Source organism: Magallana gigas, chromosome 4 (genome assembly GCF_963853765.1).
Source record: "Magallana gigas chromosome 4, xbMagGiga1.1, whole genome shotgun sequence".
Lineage (NCBI taxonomy): Eukaryota > Metazoa > Mollusca > Bivalvia > Ostreida > Ostreidae > Magallana > Magallana gigas.
The window spans coordinates 54,732,882-54,753,594 of NC_088856.1; the positions used below are offsets into that span (position 1 = coordinate 54,732,882).

Below are 20,713 nucleotides of genomic sequence, written 5' to 3' on the forward strand. Positions count from 1 at the left end.
TTGATCATGCAGGGTAAATCAGGGTTAGCTGATATCTATCTGGGTCCGTGTGTGATAGATCTCGGGGGAGGGGAGGGGTATCTGAGGGATATATATGTTTGCTGGGGAGAGGGGAGGGGGTGGTTCCAAAGCATATTTTTGGTATTTCTACTATGAAGACATTTTACTTTGCTAGTGGAGATCTCTTTTAGTACCCTATAGAATTGCACACGTTTGTTTAATTCATAGAGGTAAGCACCTGTTTTATTCCATATAACAAATCAACCAAGATTGATTGTATTAATTCTATTTTTTTTTTTTGGTGTGCATAAATGATTATAATAATTTCTAATAAATAATATGTAGTGAAATAAAAATGCCGTTTTTTTAAAAACATTTTATGAAATATATACAACTTTTGTTCATTTTTTGTGGAATTGAGAAAATAAATTAACAAAACAAGAGAAATTAGAATACGGTATCGATCAATACAGAAAAAAATAGCATAACCAGCTCACACGGGTTATGCATTTTTTCTGCAATGTCGCCACATTTTTATCCCGCATGAATAACCAGAGAAAGCATTTAAAAGACCCAGAGTCTTTGCAATCATCCTATTTGTATAACCTTAAGGCGAATAGCGCCTTAAGCGAAAAGAATTGAGGGAAGCAATTTCTCTCTTGTATACCTTAAAGGGCGACAGTCGTACACTCTTGGAATGGAGCGATATTTTATAAGTTGATCGATCAACATGCATCGAGCTATTACAAATAACACATTAACGCAGACATAAAGTTTAACAGTTTTATAACATTTCTCAGAAACAATTTTTAAGGTACAAGGTAATATACTTAAAGTACTTGATTGGAAAGTCAATTTGTATTCAATGATCGGCAAGAGACGAAAATCTTGTTAAAACTACGATTGGAACAAATTTCAACTTTCATAGCGTTTAAAACACAATTCTGATTGTATCAAACATTACAGTTCCAGTTGACTGTAACAAATACCCGGTACCGGTAGACAATAAATGAAGTAAAGAAAATTGACGTTCCATTTTTTAAAAAGTTTTATCAACAGATCGTACACATCATTTTTATATCAGTACCATGTAAATGATAGATCATAGAGGAATTAATATATATGCATGATATAAAAAAAAGTTTGCAAATTTACAATTTAGCAAATTCAAATATAGGTACAACTTTCTATACATTGTATTTCTATTTTCAAGGTTGCCGAAAATCGTACACAATCTTGAAAAGTAAAAAAGTCTTAACATTGGACAATTTTAGTGTAATGAATATAGTATATTGGAAGGCTGGTTCATAAATGAAGAGCAGTTTACCGAAATTGTCTTTAATCATAAGTACATTGTCAAGTGTATATACCCTCTGTGAATTCAGGAGCAAGCTTTTGTCTGATCGTAGAGTCCGATTCATTTTGCGGATATTTGCAGTTACTGTAAATACACTGAAACAAATCCAACATAGATACACTTCTGTATAAAAGACGACATTCTACTGGAAGGCAATGCGGATCAACAACCATTGGAATAACAAGATGTCCTTATTTCTATGTAAAAAGTCAACGTGCAGTTCCTTCTTCTAAAGGATTGAAGACAGTTGGATCATCTTCAGAAATAAGAAAAAAACACTACTCGATGATTTAGTAATGATTTTAAAAAAGATAACTAAACACGTCTAATAGTGCGAATTAAAAAGAAGGGTAAATTTAAATCAAATTTATTTGAATAACGTTTACGTGTTATTCCACATGAACCTATTATGGCTATGGTTTGATGATCAAAAATTTAAGATTGAAATAAACAAAAATCAGTAGTTGCAGTTCATATTATTTAACATACCTGTACATGTAGGTCGATTCCAGCTGTATATGTTAAAGAACGTGAAAAAAATAACGTGTGGTTTTGAGAGCTAATTAAATTTGTACAAAAAAACTTACATCTATCAATATTAAAGCTAGTTTCTTTCTTCTTATTCTACTTTGGAGTTGGACACGACATCCCCATCAGGAAAATGTGTGAATTCATCTACAAAAAGACATAAGTTAGCTACATTTGGTTTGTATTTATTTTGAAATTAATTGCAATGATTGGTATATGCACTTTTTAAACTAACATACAATACCACATATACTAGTACATCAGATGTCTTTTGAAAATATGTTTTCTATACTAATAATTCTTCTTGTTTGTTTAATGATTATTTATCAAACTAACCTGTCGGAGGTTCTTGTTGGTGAATATACCTATAAACATGTAGCTTGTTGTTGTACTCTGATCCAATAAATAAATGGTGAGTATTTACATCATACCCAAGGCCCCATGGTGTGAATGTCCCTGGTGGTCTTATCAGTAGATGTGACAGGAACTGACCGTCCCTGTCTATCATCTGTACTGTGTTGGATTTACCATCACACACCAGTATGTGTGACAGCGCGTCAGTACAGATTCCACGTGGCTGTAGTCCTGATCCTGATGGATGTCCTGTGTAGGAGAAACGATGTCTTCCTCCACGCTCTGTCACCACTACAGCTCCAGACTCAAATAACACATAGTCAGACACCACGACATCCCCATTGTTGTTCTCTGTTATATAGTTAGGTTCTCTATACAGTTCCAGTCCAGTGTTGTCGTATTCTATGGTTTGTGAGTGTTGTCGGCTCTTGTTGTACCGGGTTATCATGCCTGTCCGTGTAGGATAGTTAAACATCCCGACTAGTAGATCTCCAGTGGACAGGGACCAGTAAACACACCGTGGTTTCCATGTAGATTTTGTTCCTCTTAAAAATATGGTGGTTTCCATATCATTTGACAGTTTGTTGATGTTATGCATCCTATCTATATATATCAGTTCACCCTCACTGTTTACTGTGTGTAATCCAGAATAATTCAGATATCTACATAAATCCTTTACACGACATTGAGTGTCACCTGTTGTGTTTGTCAAAATAAAATTGTGATCATCACTGACCCAGACCAGTTTTGATGATATACAGGAAATATGATAACAATGACGGACACCTGGAACTCTGAAAGAATGAAGTAACTCGGGAGAAGAAAATAGTTTTAGCAGACACTCGTTCTGTTGTTGTGGTTTTTCTCTCTCATTGGTTCCATTCCGTGATTCCATCCCATCAAAAATGTCCGGATTCAGATCTACAACATCAGGCAGTTTGATATAACATATTGATTAAAAATTATGGTTAAAACACAGTATATAGATATCGATCCATGCAATATGAGAGGACCATTTACTTTTGGTATTTATTTCACAAAGCGATATCTCTTTGTCAGCTCATTGATATCAGCAACATCAATATTGTCAGACTTTAAGGGGAATGTGTGGCCATCTTATATATCTGAGGATAAGAATGTAAACATTTCAACAGGTTTTTTTTTCTGCGCGAAACTGACCAAAACTGTTGCCAAAATATACCAAAGCAATAAACATGAAGTCCTACATGTCATTTTGTTTGAAAAGTATGTATACAAGAACAGGACAATGCCTTTTACAGTACCGATCAGACCCAACCTAACAGAAAGTAAACCCCAACTAAACCATGGGTTTACTTTCTGGGTTTACTAGAGTGGGCCCAAAGTAAACCCAGAGTAAACCCCAAGTAAACCCAGAGGGGACACAGAGAGTAAACCCCGATCAGAAGTATACCCCTGAAAGCAGACGCTACATGTGTATTCGGAATATATAAGAGACAGGAATCACAGGCAGTAGGATGATAAGATAAAATACAAGTCTGCTTTACACTTCAGTGCGTATAATTGACTCCAAAAGCAATTCTCGAGTAAACCCAAAGTAACACTGTAAACCCCGAGTAAACCCAATGTAAACCCTAAGTAGACCCAAATTTTCAAAAAGTAAACCCAAAGTAAACCCAGAAAGAAAACCCGGGGTTAAGTTGGGGTTTATTCCGGTGTTAGGTTGGGTCTGATCGGTACTGTAGATCTCTTCGAAAAGCTGTCGAACTGCGCATCTACAGCCTTTTTTTGAAGATTTAAAAATCTGAAAAATATGAAGGAGGTTCATTGGTGTCCTCTCTACAACCATTTGGTGAAAAAAGGTCTAAATTTGCATATTTAAGCTGGAACTTTATCCAAAAATAGGGTACCATATTTTTAAGATGCGCCTCAAAACTATCAATACCCACAAGATATATTTGTCTGTGTATATGGACAAACATTACAGATACATTTTCATTGAAATATAATGCATACTTTTCAAATTAAAGACAATCACTTTTAAGGACCCCTTCCGCACTTCTAAAAAGAATTTACTTAAGATTATACTTAAAGAACTGGGAAACAAACCATTAAACAAACAGGTATAAAAATGTATATCGAATAAAACACAGATTGTTTTGAATTGACATTTATTTATTTTCTATGAAAATATAACGTTAATGTGTTTCCATAGACACAGAAGTTCTAAGTACATGTGTAGACTGAACTTTTCTTGTTCTAAAAATAGATCCCATGCCGACTGATAAAAATAGAGTACCTTATTTTGAGGCAAAGTTACAACATAAATGTGAAGGATTTATACATTTTCTCAACAAATGGTGGTAGAGAGGACACCAATGAACCCCCTTCATTTTCTAAATCTTTAAAATAAGTATGTAGCTGTACAGTTCGCTAACTGTTCAAAGTGATAAAAAATGCAGTGTTCTGTTCTTGTATGCATAATTTGCAAACAAAACAACATGTAGAATCTCATATTGTTTGCTTTTGTATCTTTTGGCAACAGTTTTGTTCAGTTTCGGGCAAAAACAAGCCAGTTCAAGAAATGCCTACATTCTTACCCTCAAGTGTGCAAGATGGTCACACATTCCCCTTAAAGCTGAAGACCGCTCGTAAATAGGCACTGTCCGCCATATTTCTCTTTTACCACCGTTATCCATTCAAGCCCTATATAACACCCCTGCGAATGTTATTGTCATTTAAATTTTAGACCACCTGGTTTTATTTGACCCTTTCAGTTGCGCAGTAAAATTCATGCCTCGTGTTTATAGTCGATTTCATAGAATCTAGGTACTTGTAGTCAAATTTAAAATCTATAGGTTTACATCTCCGCTAGTTAAGGGTTTCCGATACACTACGCTTCTCATAAACATGGAGGTTTATTGATTTTAAACTTAATCTTCATTAATTGGTTGATAAAATGTGTTATAGAAATAAATGTGACAATACAAAAAAATAGTTTTTGTCTGCTGTTGCAACAGATGATATCCCTTAATAAAGATCCCCATAGGATTAATTTTCTATCCGCGCCTGACCTAGTAATAGCATCAATAGTGAAACAGACTATAATTTTTTATGTTCCTTGAAAATGGCTCGATATACTAAGTTTTTATGCAAAACCGACACCCATTATTTTTCTAAAAACATGCTATTGCACGCCACAAGTTTCAAACATGGCTATGATTTTATTAAGCAACTCAATGTTTATATTTTCAACCACTCTACTCGTGGTTGAACACGAACAATAACTCGGCTCTCAATATCATCGTTAATATTGATAACCACTAGATGGTGAAATAAGACATACATCTTAAAAGATTTTCATGTTTTAACATAAATCCAAGTAGGATATGATATGTAAACGACCAGTACTTACGTATTTTGAGAATATTATCCGAAAACTTATACTTCCGCTCGAAATTTCACAGGAACTGAACGAATCTCGGTAAAGTCTCGTGAACTTTCATTCGAGCACCTCTGGATTTATTACATACTTAGCAACGATAAAGAAAACATTCCGAACACATTCGCAGGGGTGTATAAGCTGGAGACCTCTTAGCAGTTTAAAGTATTTTGCTGTATTTACGAGCAGTGTTCAGTTTTAATTAAGGCAGATACTACATTTGTCTTCTGTGCATGTCTTTTTCCAAATTAGCATCATTGTTTATATGGTTTATTGCAAAAGATTTTACCGAAAATCAACGGTCTCAATAATGGATCTTTTCAATATGGAGACGTGCACATTAATAAGTTGATAACTATAGACATGCAATGTATTTATAATAAAACTCAAATGATGTTGATAGTCAAAAAGCAATAAAAACATATACTAGACTTACTTGTCAGAACATTCCGACGATCTATATATCTGAAAACACAAATTTTGTTGTTGTACCATGATCCGACAAAAAGACGGTGAGTGTTGACATCATAACCCAGGCTCTGTGGTCTAAATATTCCTGATGGTCTTATCAGTAGATGTGACAGGAACTGACCGTCCCTGTCTATCATCTGCACTGTTTTGGTTGCATCATCACACACCAGGATGTGTGAAAGCGCGTCAGTGCAGATTCCATGTGGCAGTATTCCTGATCCTGATGGATGCCCTGTGTATGAAAAACGATGTCTTCCTCCACGTTCTGTCACTACTACAGCATCAAAGTCAGACACCACGACATCCCCATTGTTGTTCTCTGTTATATAGCTTGGATATCTAAATAGTTCCCGTCCTGTGTTGTCATGAAGTATGGTTTGTGTCAGTTGTCCGCTCTTGTTGTATCTAGCTACCTCGCCTGTCCGTGTTTCCTCAATATACATCCCGACCAGAAGAGTCTCAGTGGACAAAGACCAAAACACACACCGTGGTCTCAAAAAAGAACTTGTGTGTTCTACAAACGTGGTGCTTGTTTTCATATTCTTTGAAAGTTTTTTAATGGTATATTGTTCATCTATATAAATTAATTGACTGTCATTGTTCACTGTGTGTGATCCGTCACCAATATATATATCATCACTACCCAAAATTTTCACATGCTGTGAAGTGAAAGTTTTTGTGTTTTTCAAGATCAAATTCTGAACATCACTGACCCAAACTTGGTTTGATGTCACACAGGAAATGTGATGACAACCATCAACACCTTCCACGTCACAAGACTGATGAAGCACAGGAGCAGACATCAATTTTAGCAAATATTCATTTCCGACGCGTTGGTTTCTTCTCTCTGTTATGTTGGTTCCACTCAGTGACTCCATCACATCCTCCTTTTTCAGTGACTCAGTCATGGAGAGCTGACTGGTGTGGAGTGTAAGATGTATCTGGCGGAGAATTGTCTTTATGGATAAAAGGAAGTGTAGCGGGCGGATTGCTGACTTTTCATATCTTTGTACATATCTCTGTAGGCTGACAATATGTCTGTTCATTTCTATCTTCTGTTCTAAACATCTGTGTTTAAAATCAAAGTCACCAAACACATTGTAAATGGAATCCTTTTGCATGTCATTAATAAAATCCATCAGTTTTTGGGCTTTTGTTAACATCCCTGATTGATAAAAGGAGAATTCTGAACAAACGGTTTTGATATCATTTCTAGTTTTTGTCAGGAGATCAAGTCTATAAAAGATAACCTCACTTCTAATGGTGTGAATAGTTCCTCTGTGTTGTTGTCGCTTTGTTTCATAAAGTTCTCGTGTGCTTATAATCTTGTGATACTTATGCCCAAAGCAAAAATCACACACGGGAACTTGACAATATTCACAGTACATTCTATAAAGATTTCTGGGATGTCTTACACAAAATTCTTGCTCTGAGATGTTGTTGGATTTATCACGAAATGTCATAACATTATGGTCTATTGTTTTGAGGTGCATCACCTTGTTTTCCTTACACTTTTTACACAGATCACATGGACACACTTCACAATAGTACTCTGTGGTCTCCGGACACGCAGAACACTGACGAACTTTATATGCTGCGCTCGCTGTTTCCATAACGTTGAGGGCTAGGTCCCAAATTCAAAACTTGTTTAGCAAAAATAGGGTATTTTTGAATTAGGTCTATCACATTCTTTCAGAACAGTTTCATAATTTTATAATTTCTAAGGGCCTGTCAATTAAACAATATTAGGATATTTTCATAAAAATACAGCACGTTGTTTTAACCTGAAAAAAATATCGAATAATAATTTATTAATTTAACAAAAAAATGCGCGTTTCTTTTGGGACAAAGTATAGGAAATCAGAGAGAGAGAGAGAGAGAGAGAGAGAGAGAGAGAGAGAGAGAGAGAGAGAGAGAGAGAGAGAGAGAGTGACTGCTAGCACTGCATTCTCTTTGAGCGCGTTTGATCATCAACTTCACCTAGAATTGATTCACGAAAGTAAGGAAATACTTTTGAAGTGCAAGTCCTTGATCTCTAGATCTTTCCCACTCTTTCTCTGTTAAACTTGTACTCTTGCTTTCTTTCTTATTGTTAACATATCATTCAGAATACTCTTGAACACAAAGTGTAACTGTTTTCTTTCTCTTTCTTCTCCATCATTTATGTACACTTGCTCTTCTTCTTTTAAATCTTTCTTTCCCAGATTTTTCAACTGAGCATTTCAAATAAGCACATTCATTTTTGGGGGGATTTAAACCTTTAACGATAGGAAACTAACATTTTATGCTGAAAGGGAGCTTCAAAGATGTTCATAGTAAAAAGTCGAAGCGAACATAGATACAGTACCCGCAACGTTATTTTTTACAAGATAAACGCGGCGCGTCTTTGAACCACAATGAACCACAATGAACCGTAATGAACCACAATGAAACCACAATGAACCACAATGAAACCACAATGAACTTGTATTAAGTAAATACGGTCATAATATGTTGGAATAATGACTACAAATGATTTTAAAAAATCTATTTTATGATTTTCAGGTAATTGCTGTTCAATTTTTAATAAAAAGTAGCTACAATTATATAAAAATATGAGCTATATTTTTTAGAATTTCATTTTGCTGCCGAACGCGCTTTTATGTTGATTCTGCTTTTAAATAAACCTTCATGATATACAAAATTAAATTTTAAAAAATATTGTTTATTTACTATTAATATAAAATGGAATTTCTAGGGAAACATTTTTGTATAAGACACAGTAAGACAATATTTTTATATTATGATTCTTAGTCATATTATCTCTCATTTAATTTTTTTTTTACACAATCCATATCAACAGAAATATATAATTAAATATATTAAATAAGTTTGGAATTTATGTAAATAAATTAAAACAATTTTACAACGAAAATTTCCAACGAAAAAATTACCGAACATGCTGGTTTGGTTACGTTTATATAACATATCTAATAAATGTAACCTGTATTACGGTATGGATATTCTGGGTAGACTTCTAATAAGTAATCAAAGTACATGTGCGTGTATTATCATTCAAATATTATACAAGATAAATATAAAATAGGTATCGTTACTTCAACGACACATTTCATGGCCGTAAGGTTACTGGAATAGTAGGCGGGGCCTAATCTAAACAAGTGTTAGTTACCTGGAGTGTCCTGGGTCTACCTAGATGCGTGACACTATACACCGAGAATTACGCAATAAATGATAAATATGGCGCGGAAGTCATCATATCCGTTGATTATAAATTTAGAAGAAAAATAAAATATAAAAAGAGATAAAATGAATTTTAATTTTAAATTATTCAAATAGGTTCGAATTAATATATTAATTAAATTGACTTAAAGTAATCCGAGTATCGCGCTACGTCATAATACGGATTTTACAATATTGGTTCGACTTTTACAAAGCGTTTTTGATACCCGGTATTGATTTTGCTTTACATCGCTGTTGTAAACAATGGCAATAATAAGCAATTAGAACGGTAATATGTGTATTCTATGAGAGATAGAAATGATTAATGTTGAGAAACTCGATTTTGTTAAAGTAAAATGAAAAACGAAGTTTCTGATTAACCAGGATCTCAGGTATGCTTATCTTCTTTGTTTTGACCCCCCCCCCCGAATTTTTCGTTTTCTTTTACTAAAACCGGTTTGAGGACGTTAGCTATCGGCAGGCATGTTCACGAAACTTTCCTGACTTAGGACAAAAGCTAGGAACATCGTAAGATCAATGTCAGGAACATTTTAAGTTAAGATATCCTAGCCTAATAAATGATTCTTATTTTTTCACATTTATTCGTACAGGTAGAATTTGAGAGACTTGTGCAGGGATAAATCAATAAACTTAAGAATTGATGTATCACGGCAGCTTTCGGCTTATTTATTTGTACAACATGTGTATTCTTTGAGTGTAAATAAAACGTTTATACTCTTGTCAGAATTTAGCGTTACCTGTACAAATACCAATTTCCCTTTAGTCTACAATATATAGAATACTAGTACACGTACGGGTTTAATAAGAAATAAGTTGTAAATTAACTCGAAAATAAACCGGCGCCCATAAATACAATTTATTCAACATCATGAATTTTTTAAAAGACTAATTTTTAAAATGAAGCGATAAAATTTAAGAATGATAACGCATGGCTTATATAAACTGGTGTTGAATTACTCTTTAACCAAGGACATTTGCTCTAACTTTAACAAATGATCTCGAAAAAATGGTCTTCACAATGGCTTGTGGAATTTAATTCATCCAAATAAAACTGGAAATGTAAACTTTACTCGTTCAGATACAAGTAGATCACACTCTGATATTTCCTTTGGTCATACAATAACTTAAATAGATCGGGGGCAAAGCCACTGTCATCTTGGACTAATTATTTAATCAAATGGTTTGTGTGTGTGCACTGGTACTGGTCTCCTTCTTAAGTGACATGTTGCTCCTTCAATACTTTGTTTGTCTACTGACACACAACGTAAATATTTCCTTGGCATTTTTTCCTTTCTTATATAAGCGTTTTACACGATTTATTTCCCAATCTTCTTTACTTTATCTGATGTTTATTACGTCACAGGAAATTTAACATTTATTTCATCAATCGTAAGGTATTGTGTAAACTTTACAAGATATTGATTATATATACTGTTTATCCTCAGGTATTAGATACCTTTAGAAGTGTACAATACTTCTTGGAAGACAAAGTTTTTTCACACCTGTTGTTTTTACCTGGCCATGAATACACGAGAGCTACATTGACGTGTGTATACTAAACACAGACCTCAAACAGATGTCGTGATTATTGTGAAAGAACTCTATACATTAAATTTGATTAAAATTGATTAATCATGCTCAACATGTGGGGATCAAGATGGATCCCATGCAAATAGAAAAGTAAAACAAACATATTAAATTCACACACACAAAAAATTATCCTAGAGGCCCCCCCCCCGCAAATTCAGTTTAGCGGGAAAAAAATTAGGATGAATAGGATGAAGTTTTATTTATTTGCATTGTTTGCAGCTATTTCTCAATCGTTTTATTTCCAATTTTTCTATTGCGAATAAGAGATTCTGTGTGTGTGTATATATATATATATATATATATATATATATATATATATATATATATATATATATATATATATATATATATATATATATATATATATATATCTCATACGTGTGGTGTATATTACCCGTGTGATAAACCTTTGCTATATCACACGGGTGATGCTATATCAAATACTTCCGGTCGGAACTACTTTTGACACAGCCCCTCGCTTCAACGCTTCAGTGACCTATTTTCGAAGATTTGCGAGTACTTTCAACATATAACTATATCTACTACAAAAATTAATATAAAATTGATTTTGTCAAAGATTTAAATTACAAATACGAAGGTAAACACATAACTGCGTAGCACAGGCGTCGGAACCGGGGGGCTATTTTTGCAAAGTTATTCATAACCGTAACCACAAGACCCTTTTTTCTTGTTTGACAAGATTTTTGATAAATTTAGCCCACTTCCAACTTTCAATTTGCTTTGTGAAGTTTATAAAACTACAAACTACGTTAACTATCAAGGAGTTCATCCTGACGACGCGATGAAAACAGAGCGCTCTGGTTGTGTTTATATACAAAAACTTACCGAAATAATGTTTCACAAGATTTTTATTCCACCACCAGTAAGCATCCTTATTCACTATTTTCAATTTCGAATCATAAGGCTAGCCTAGTGTTTATATCAACATGCATCAACAACTGTTCCTCGTTCGAGTCAATTCAAACTAACGAGCATTCGCAACTTTGTGTATGTCAACGAACTTGATTATTCAAGTCTTCTAATCGAAATTTCGATTTAATCAAGTGAATAAGCTCTAAGAAAAATCATTTAGAGCTAATAAATTATTTTAAGGTTTATTTCAGTGAAACTTTACATTAAAACAGTTAGATTTATCTCAGGAATGACGTACTAAATTGTATTGCGCAAGGTCACAATAGCCGCATAACACAACGTTGCATCATCGTTTTTAATCTTTGGAAAAAAAAACAATTTGGGTCACACAAGGGACTGTCTCAAAAGCTTCATAATATAAATCAAATTGTATGAGATAAATAGAACATCTATAATTGTGTGATTTTATACTTGCTTTATCCAACTCGTTGAAATGGTTATATTCGCTCGGCAAGCCTCGCAAATATATACACCATTTCAACTCGTTGGATAAAGCAAATATAAAATCACACAATATAGATATCCTCTATATATATATATATATATATATATATATATATATATATATATGATAGGATTCACGCACGATAGGATATGATTAACGCACGATAGAACAGTATACACGTACGATATGATAGGATTGATACACGATAGGAAAGGGCTCCGATAAACGATGTTCATGATAAACGTATAACTACGTTAAACGATCTTCACGACTAACCTGATAATGGCAGAATTTGAGAAAAAAACTCGTACAAATCAAGATATACAAAACATTTCTTGTTGTCAACAAATGCCCAGTTGTTGTAATCGCTGCATCATTTATATAATGTATTAAAATGACCAGTTATTGATTTTCTTAACAAATAACATGAAATTAAGTGATCCATTATTTGTATTGTTAACATTCTTTTCAATAGCGAAGAACCCAGCCGATCGCCGCGAACAATTTAGCCCGAGAGCAAATAACACGGAAAATAGCGGACTCAATGAAAATACAACTCCTGCTCTAAATAAATATAAAATCTAATACATTTATTTCTGTATAAAAAATGATGCATTAAAATAAATTATTAACACAGATTCACATTCCGCGTACGATTTGTTGACATTGTTTTCATTACCGCACACCAAAGCCGATCGCCGGGAACATTTTAGTCCCAGATCAAATATCACACGGGAAATATACATGTAGATGGTTCAATTAAAATAATACTTTTGTTTTAAGTAAATATTTATTATATAATAATAACTTTTCTTCCTAGAAACAATGATGCATTCTAAACGAATTACGTATTAAAGCTATACACGCTATAATTTGCGTCAATTTTGAATAAAGGGGAAAATGTATGTGTTTGATTACTAATAAAAGTTACCTTTATTCTGTTAATTATAATGCTCAATTCGATCACATAACAAATATATCAAATATTAAACAATAAAAAATATTTATTTTCCTGCCAGGAAAGTAATGCCTCCTCGTGAATATCAATCTATCACGTGATATCGACAGCTAAATTTAGCCTATCATACCAAAACTGGTGAAGGGTCAACATCTTCATAATTGTGATAGTTTCACAAAGGAAAGGATATTTTCAGTAAAGCATAAATTTGTCCGATATACGAGTACAAACGAAAGAAAAAAATACAAGCCTGCGAGTAGATATGAATACTTCCTTTAAAAAAATGACGTAGACCTGTGTTTTTCCCCAATGTGCTATTTATAGATCCTATAAGTGTTAATGCAGAAGTAAGGGTATCGTGAATGGCAAGCGTATTTTACTCATTATACATGTATGTATTTCAAATTAACAACTGTTAAGCATATTAAAAATCAAGTTGGATATTTAATTAGGCAAACAATAACGACCACCTAGTTCTCCGCGGACATGCGCAATGAGGTCGGTTTGCTCTTCCTTCATCAATATTCATGAAAAGGTATATTTTCCTGGCAGGAAAATAAACAATTAAAAATCTATATCTTTGTAACGAGATGGAATTCACCCTTGTAATTTACAGATTAAGGATAACTTTTATAAGTAGACAAACACATGCGTTTTCACTGTCATTCAAAATTGACGCAAATTATAGCGTGTATAGCTTTAAACGTCGTTATACATACAAGTTAATGTTTACACAGTTATACAGTCCGCGTACGATGTAATATATTCGATATACAGGTAAATATGTTACCTTGTTCCTAAGAACTTCGATTAAGTTTACAATTTTTCCACTTCCACTGCTTAAAGGTATAATTTACATGTACTACTGATTAATTTGATTTAAATAATTGAGAATTAAGTATCAGGATAGAATGCTAGATAGGAATTTACATTTTTTGTTCGATAAATATCCGTATACGGTGCATTGATTGACTCGTAACTTTGAAATAACTTAACTTGTTTTTAAAAAGGCATAAAACGAATAACACGATAGGATAAACGGAAAAACTGTTAAAATTAAACGATAATCCTGATAGGATTAACGCACGATAGGATAGGATTAACGCACGATAGAACAGTATCCACGCGCGATACGATAGGATTGATACACGATACGATAGGATAGGATTGTAAAGAATAACGTTGAGGGTACTGTACAACGGTTATCCAATCTTAACAAGGATACACAGGTTATCCAATCAAACAACGATACAACGGTTATCCAATCAAACAAGGATACAACGGTTATCCAATCAAAACAAGGATACAACGGTTATCCAATCAAACAAGCATACAACGGTTATCCAATCAAAACAAGCATACAACGGTTATCCAATCAAACAAGCATACAACGGTTATCCAATCAAACAAGCATACAACGGTTATCCAATCAAACAAGCATACAACGGTTATCCACTCAAAACAAGGATACAACGGTTACCCAATCAAAACAAGCATACAACGGTTATCCAATCAAACAAGGATACAACGGTTATCCAATCAAACAAGGATACAACGGTTCTCCAATCAAAACAAGGATACAACGGTTATCCAATCAAAACAAGGATACAACGTTTACCCAATCAAAAAAAGGATACAACGTTTACCTGATGCAAAGAAGGATACAACAGTAACACAATCAAAACAAACACAACTGTTACCCATCAAAACAATTTATGTCAAAAAACCAATATTATGATACATTTAAAAATTTATTTCTATATCTGTAATCATTTAATAACAATTGAGAATATATAATATTAAATTCTGAAAACTGAATATTGTACCCCAAAAAAATGAAATCATAATGACAGAGAAGGACGGGTAATTCATATGAAATAGCTGCCTTGCAAGGCAAGAAAATAGCCTCGAAAATTATGTATGTTGTAGAAAACATCTTAAAGTTGTATGCTAAAAAGCAAAAACGTCATGGACAAAGTGGTTTACCCTGCACAGTTCTGATTCTTCTTAGGAAATTATTCTATAATGTATATGAATGACACACAAAATCAAACGTATGATAGCAATAGATCTCCTGAGTGACCAAGAAAGAAAAAAGAAAGGTCAGCTGCCTTATGAACAATTATTGATATGAGTGATTTACTGCAAACTTCCTCTCGATTTCTGAATATTTGTAAATTTTTACTTATTTAAAGACCTAAAAAGAGATCGCACAATTCTTCACAATAGTTCGCGTATTAATTAAACTTAAAAGACAAAATACATACATATAAATAACATATGCCAAACAAATGCTGAATAGAAACAGCTAAGAATTCGATTGTTCAGCTACTTAAATCAATACTTGGTAAAAATCTTTATAATGTGACGGACAGTATAGTACACAAAGAATAGTATGTTTGATACATTTCTTTAAAATACCTTATTGTTTAACTTTCTTAACTTTTTTCATTAATATGAAAAGCAATATTCTGAGTTATCGATCAACAGTATAGACCTCATATTAGAAGTTGACGTTTTTATTATAAAAGAGTCTATTAAAAAGAAAATAACACACTGCTGCCTATATTTATTTAAATGGACCTGCTTTAGAGTTTCAATCGATCTGTTTTCATTTCTAGTGTCATTGAATTGAATGTGTAGTTTTCGCTTTTATTTCTCAGAAGCTTTGAATAAGTTTTATTTCCCGGTGTTTAAACCAGATTTTCCGAGTATTAATCAGGATTCTTCAGTATATAAATAAGAAAAAAGAAAAAGTGCTATAGGGAAACACCAAACTCGAAACAACAAATGTTTCCGTGATCAGTTTATGTTTCGCTTTTATTCAATGTGTCTCCAGGTGTTATGATTTTTAGCAGAATTAATTTGTCCAAAAGAAATAAACAAAAAAAAAATATTGAAATGTCATGTGTTATTAAAGATGGTTTGTTTCCCATACTTGAGTTACTTAATTCAAGTTCTATATCAGATACCAGATCCCCCCCCCCCCCCCCACACACACACACATACGCACAATCAATGAACTTATAGTAACATCGATTTCTTAACACTAAAAATAATGCACTTCAATGATCTAATATGTATGATTTCAATCTCTTGAGGAGTGCTTAAATAAATAAGAAATAAGATAGTTTCCATCTTACCTGAACATGAACACTCGTCATTCACCAATACGTCTTATTTGATTAAATGCCCGGCCTGCAATACTGCGCTTTAAAACATGGTTGTGACGTCAATTCTTTGTGGACACTTTCAGCAATTTCAAAGCATTATACAAATAAAATGATATTGGACTGGTATAAGAAAGGATGACGCTACATAACTTTGTTATATTAAGAAATTTAGTAGAAGGTTAAAGCGCGAAGCGGAACATTGAGTTCAAAATTATTTACAAATTTCTAGAACAAAACAATTTAGGCGCGCTTTGTGTCACTCGATGTCATAAAACGGTACTAGGCAGCGAGGAAGGCGTCCTTATTAAAATAGATGGGGCACTTTGGAATTTTTTAAACACTTTTTCCTATGAAATGGGAATTGATTTTGAATCCTAATCCATGTAACCGGCCACGAGGCATGAGTAGAAAAAAGGGAGATAACAATTTTAAACGTCTGATTCTTTTGCGATTTGGAACATATAGTGGATAACAGTATGTTTCATGAATGACAATTTAAAAGGGATAATTGGAAATATATAAAAAAGAAAAACAACTTCTTTAACTGTCCCAAACTGAATTCTGAATCTTTATGTTTTTCACAATACACACCGAATTGTAGTAGGAACGTGTCGAATTCTGAATTTCCTTTTGTAACGCATGTGTCTAGTTCAATTGGAATTTCTGGGCCCTTTCCTAGAGGGAAAAAAAACCTCGAATGTAGAAAGTAGGCCTTCATCTGTTGAGATGAATGAAATATGAGCTTGATGTCATTGAGTTTAACAATATACTTAAAGAGGTTCGATTCTCTTAAGGAAATTTACGTATTTACAGAGTTAAGTAAGTGACTAAATTTTGTTGCAGAAGGTTTTCAAGAATAAAATAAACATTTCTTTTTAACTCAGTCGTTTTTGGGAGTTGATTTTTAATCAACTCTCCTATGCAGTCACGCGGACAAACCGAAAGTGAAAAAGTGTTTGGACCCAATCACTTAATCAACACCGCTAAAAAGAAATAGTACTTTAAAATAATCAATAATCGATAAATTCGACGAAATGTATTCGTTTGTCTTATTTCCCTTTAGAATATGTATCTGAAAAGCTTGAAAATATTCAGAATTTGAAATGATACGATTAAATTCGAAAGTTATAGTAGTTGTATATATTCCTACGAAATCAGGTCAATCCAGAGGAAGTCTCGTTCAACCAGACGCTCGGCTGTCTCCGTAAATTTCCGACGAGCAGGGTTTACGGAGACAGCCGAGCGTTCTGGTTGAACAAGACTAATAGAGGCACCGAGCGCTTCCCGGGTAATGGAATTCGGCAAAATTCGGCTGATTCCGTAACGTTAACCTACATAAAAATCGGCCGAAAGATAAAATATTCGAATTTATAAAAATGGTTAATAATTGAAATAAAATGAGTAATTTCGGCCAAAAAAATTTACTGTGTATAGCGTTGATTTTTAGAATGACAATAGTTTTGGAACTATTTCCATTCGACACATATGTGTACGCCCCATGCTTTATTTTCCCGCCAAGCTTCGAAGACAAGACGACATTCTCAGACTCAGATTTGTCAACGTATCGTTCGAGGTTTCTCAACGGAAAGGTTTGTGTTTTATGTTTGTTTTAAATGCATATGAAACTGATTGTCTTAAAGTTATTTCGTTACATTTCTTACATGAAAAGTGAAGTTTGTAACAGTCAACAATTAAGCCTTTCTAAAGACACAGTCGCCACTGTTATTGTCATATACCATTTAGCTACAGCTACAGGCATAAGAACTAAAATAAAGAGTTATATTTTAGATATAATATTGTGCTGTTGACGAGGAAATCTTTATGTTGATTGAGGCTTTGCATACGAGTGATAGTCTAGAGTGTGTGTTTTAATGCTTGAAGTGATGATATGTGAATTGCTTTGTTTTTCTCGTGGTGATTATAGACTTTCATTGGGGTAGATAATCCAGAAATTCAGTCATGGAAAACCTGTTTTAAGGTATCTGATGTACAATTGACCAAAAAATGATGCCTGGTAAGGTAAATATTCATTGTACTTGTTTGATAGGGAAGGATATGTAGTTTCTAAAAATAGATGTTTTTCCCGCCAAATCACTATGGGGAAGTAATTCTACCTCTGCAAATCACGCATGGTAAAATACTACTTTTCTTTGTTGAAAACATGTGTAATCATTAATAATATTTATCAATAAAAATTGCCAACATATTATAATAAAAATAAAGTTTTTAAATAAATTGATTACCTTTATCAATATCTTTTTTTATTTTTGCGAATTTTTTTTACAATGACCATGACGACTCACGCGATTTTTACTTCCCCCCCTCCCCCCCCCCCCCCCCCCCCCCGTCAGCCGTCGCATTCATAATCCAACGCATATTCCCGTTACCTGGTAATTTTTCTGTTTTCTATTCATTTACGATTTAGAACTTGTAATTTTAGAATAAAAAATCTGAATTGTTCAGTTTCTTTTTCATTCAGCAAAATGCTTGCACAAAAAATATTGTTACTACTACAACAAAGTCGTGAATTGCGTGTTACATTGTGTGTAAAGCGTTACGAACAAAGCGTACGAGAACCGTGTGAAATGTTTTATAAGAATGTATTCCAAACCTTTTACTCGTAGAAAACAATATACATTGTATTATCTTTTACTCAAAATTGTATTTTTGTTTCAACAAAAAAAAATTAAGTCAGTTTTAAAATGGAGACTGCCGATAAAGTCTGACTACGATGTTTCCGTATCGGTACAATTGTGTAATGCACAATACATCAACATGCTTTACACAGTTATAACAAAATATGAATCAACCATTAATGACGCTGTGATGTTGTTATGAGCATGCATTTTTCACACGATAAGATTAAGTACAAATACCACACATAACATGCATCGGACATCGGCTATCTGGCTGAACCTGTCAATCAAATTTCGAGCATTTGATTTCATTGGATGGTGACGCGCCTTTTTTATGCAAACAGCAAAATGAAACGAATTGACTTTAAAGCAATCGGAATCAGTATCTAATAGTATTATTTGAATGATATAAAATCCAGCGATTTTGAAAAAGAGTAAATAATGTACCGTTCATGCACATACATGTAATATGAAATGCGAGAGAAGAAAATTGTTTGGAATCCCAATGAAAAAATGAATCAATGATTAGAAATTTCATTATTTGACTCTTGTTAACTTGATTTACGGAAAATAACAAGGATATGTTTTAACACAATAATTACAATAAACGTGTACAGGCATTTAAACCACGAAATCCGTATGAATGGTACTTATTAAAGTAGCAAATACGCCGTTATACAAATATTAGATCCGAAACACTCTGTTTGTATAAAGAAATTAGGTATACAAAAAATTGAACAAATTGAATAGGGCCATACGATTACCAGATTACCCCAATTCAAGTTATGCACAGCCACAATATCTACGAAATCCATGATTTAAATGACCTACTCAGTATTTTTCGACGAAATACGTGACTTGTGCACTGCAACTTTTACTCTATATATTAGATTGTTTCTTCACGTTATTGCAAGAGCGCCGCGGGAAAAAAATAACGTCGTACAACAGCAAATGACGTAAAGCTGCTACAACGTCACAATCACCGTAAGGGGGGAACGTTAAAATAACTCGTTTTAAAATTAAGAAAAAAGAATATTGCTTGACTTTATGCATCAATTGTTTATTCTTTATCGTTTATTATGTCAGATCAAAAATAGTGCGACTTTTGAACATTTATTTCAAGCTCCGTAATCTACCGAGCTCATCCCGGAAAATCCCGAGCTCTCTGGCTCAATTGTACATCGGATACCTTAAATCATAAGCAGATATTTATGTTTACCAGTTTTTACAAGTGTATTCATTATTTAGAATTTGGGTGTGTACACATAAATTATCCACATTTCACTCGTCATAGAAAATGGTAAAATAGAAATGCACAGATGTATATCTTGGACATTTGATAATAAATGAACTGCAAGTGTTGTATGTCAGGGAGATGAACTTTCAAGAAATGAACAATCAAGAGATGAATGAACAAGAAATATGAACATTGACACAAGAAATATGCTCTTACCATGCTCAAGATAAATCTCAATTGAAGGCAAAGTAGTTTTGAATTAATATCTTGTGCAAGAAAAGTAACAAAGTGTGGTTATTAACATGTTTCAGGAACTGAGGTGTTGAAAGTGACCATATATTAATCTTAATGGATGTATCGAGACGTGATA

General features: G+C 33.4%; 1 protein-coding gene across 1 annotated transcript; it reads right to left on the reverse strand.

The window, feature by feature from the left end:
- Positions 1–801: 801 nt before the first annotated feature.
- LOC117683178 (uncharacterized) lies at positions 802–8,473 on the reverse strand. Its single transcript, XM_066083059.1, has 4 exons — positions 6,097–8,473; positions 2,222–3,160; positions 1,847–2,032; positions 802–1,613 (listed from the first exon to the last, which is right to left on the reverse strand). The coding sequence occupies exons 1-3, from the start codon at positions 7,742–7,744 to the stop codon at positions 1,977–1,979; spliced, it is 2,643 nt and encodes an 880-aa protein (XP_065939131.1). The 5' UTR covers positions 7,745–8,473; the 3' UTR covers positions 802–1,613; positions 1,847–1,976.
- Positions 8,474–20,713: the final 12,240 nt, after the last annotated feature.

Coding starts and splice junctions, on each gene's coding strand:
- LOC117683178 (XM_066083059.1), bottom strand. CDS start 7,744: ATGGAAACAGCGAGCGCAGCATATAAAGTTCGTCAGTGTTCTGCGTGT. Junction 3,161..6,096: donor TCGTCGGAATGTTCTGACAA/GTAAGTCTAGTA, acceptor CTGATGTTGTAG/ATCTGAATCCGGACATTTTT. Junction 2,033..2,221: donor CCAACAAGAACCTCCGACAG/GTTAGTTTGATA, acceptor GTCTTTTTGTAG/ATGAATTCACACATTTTCCT.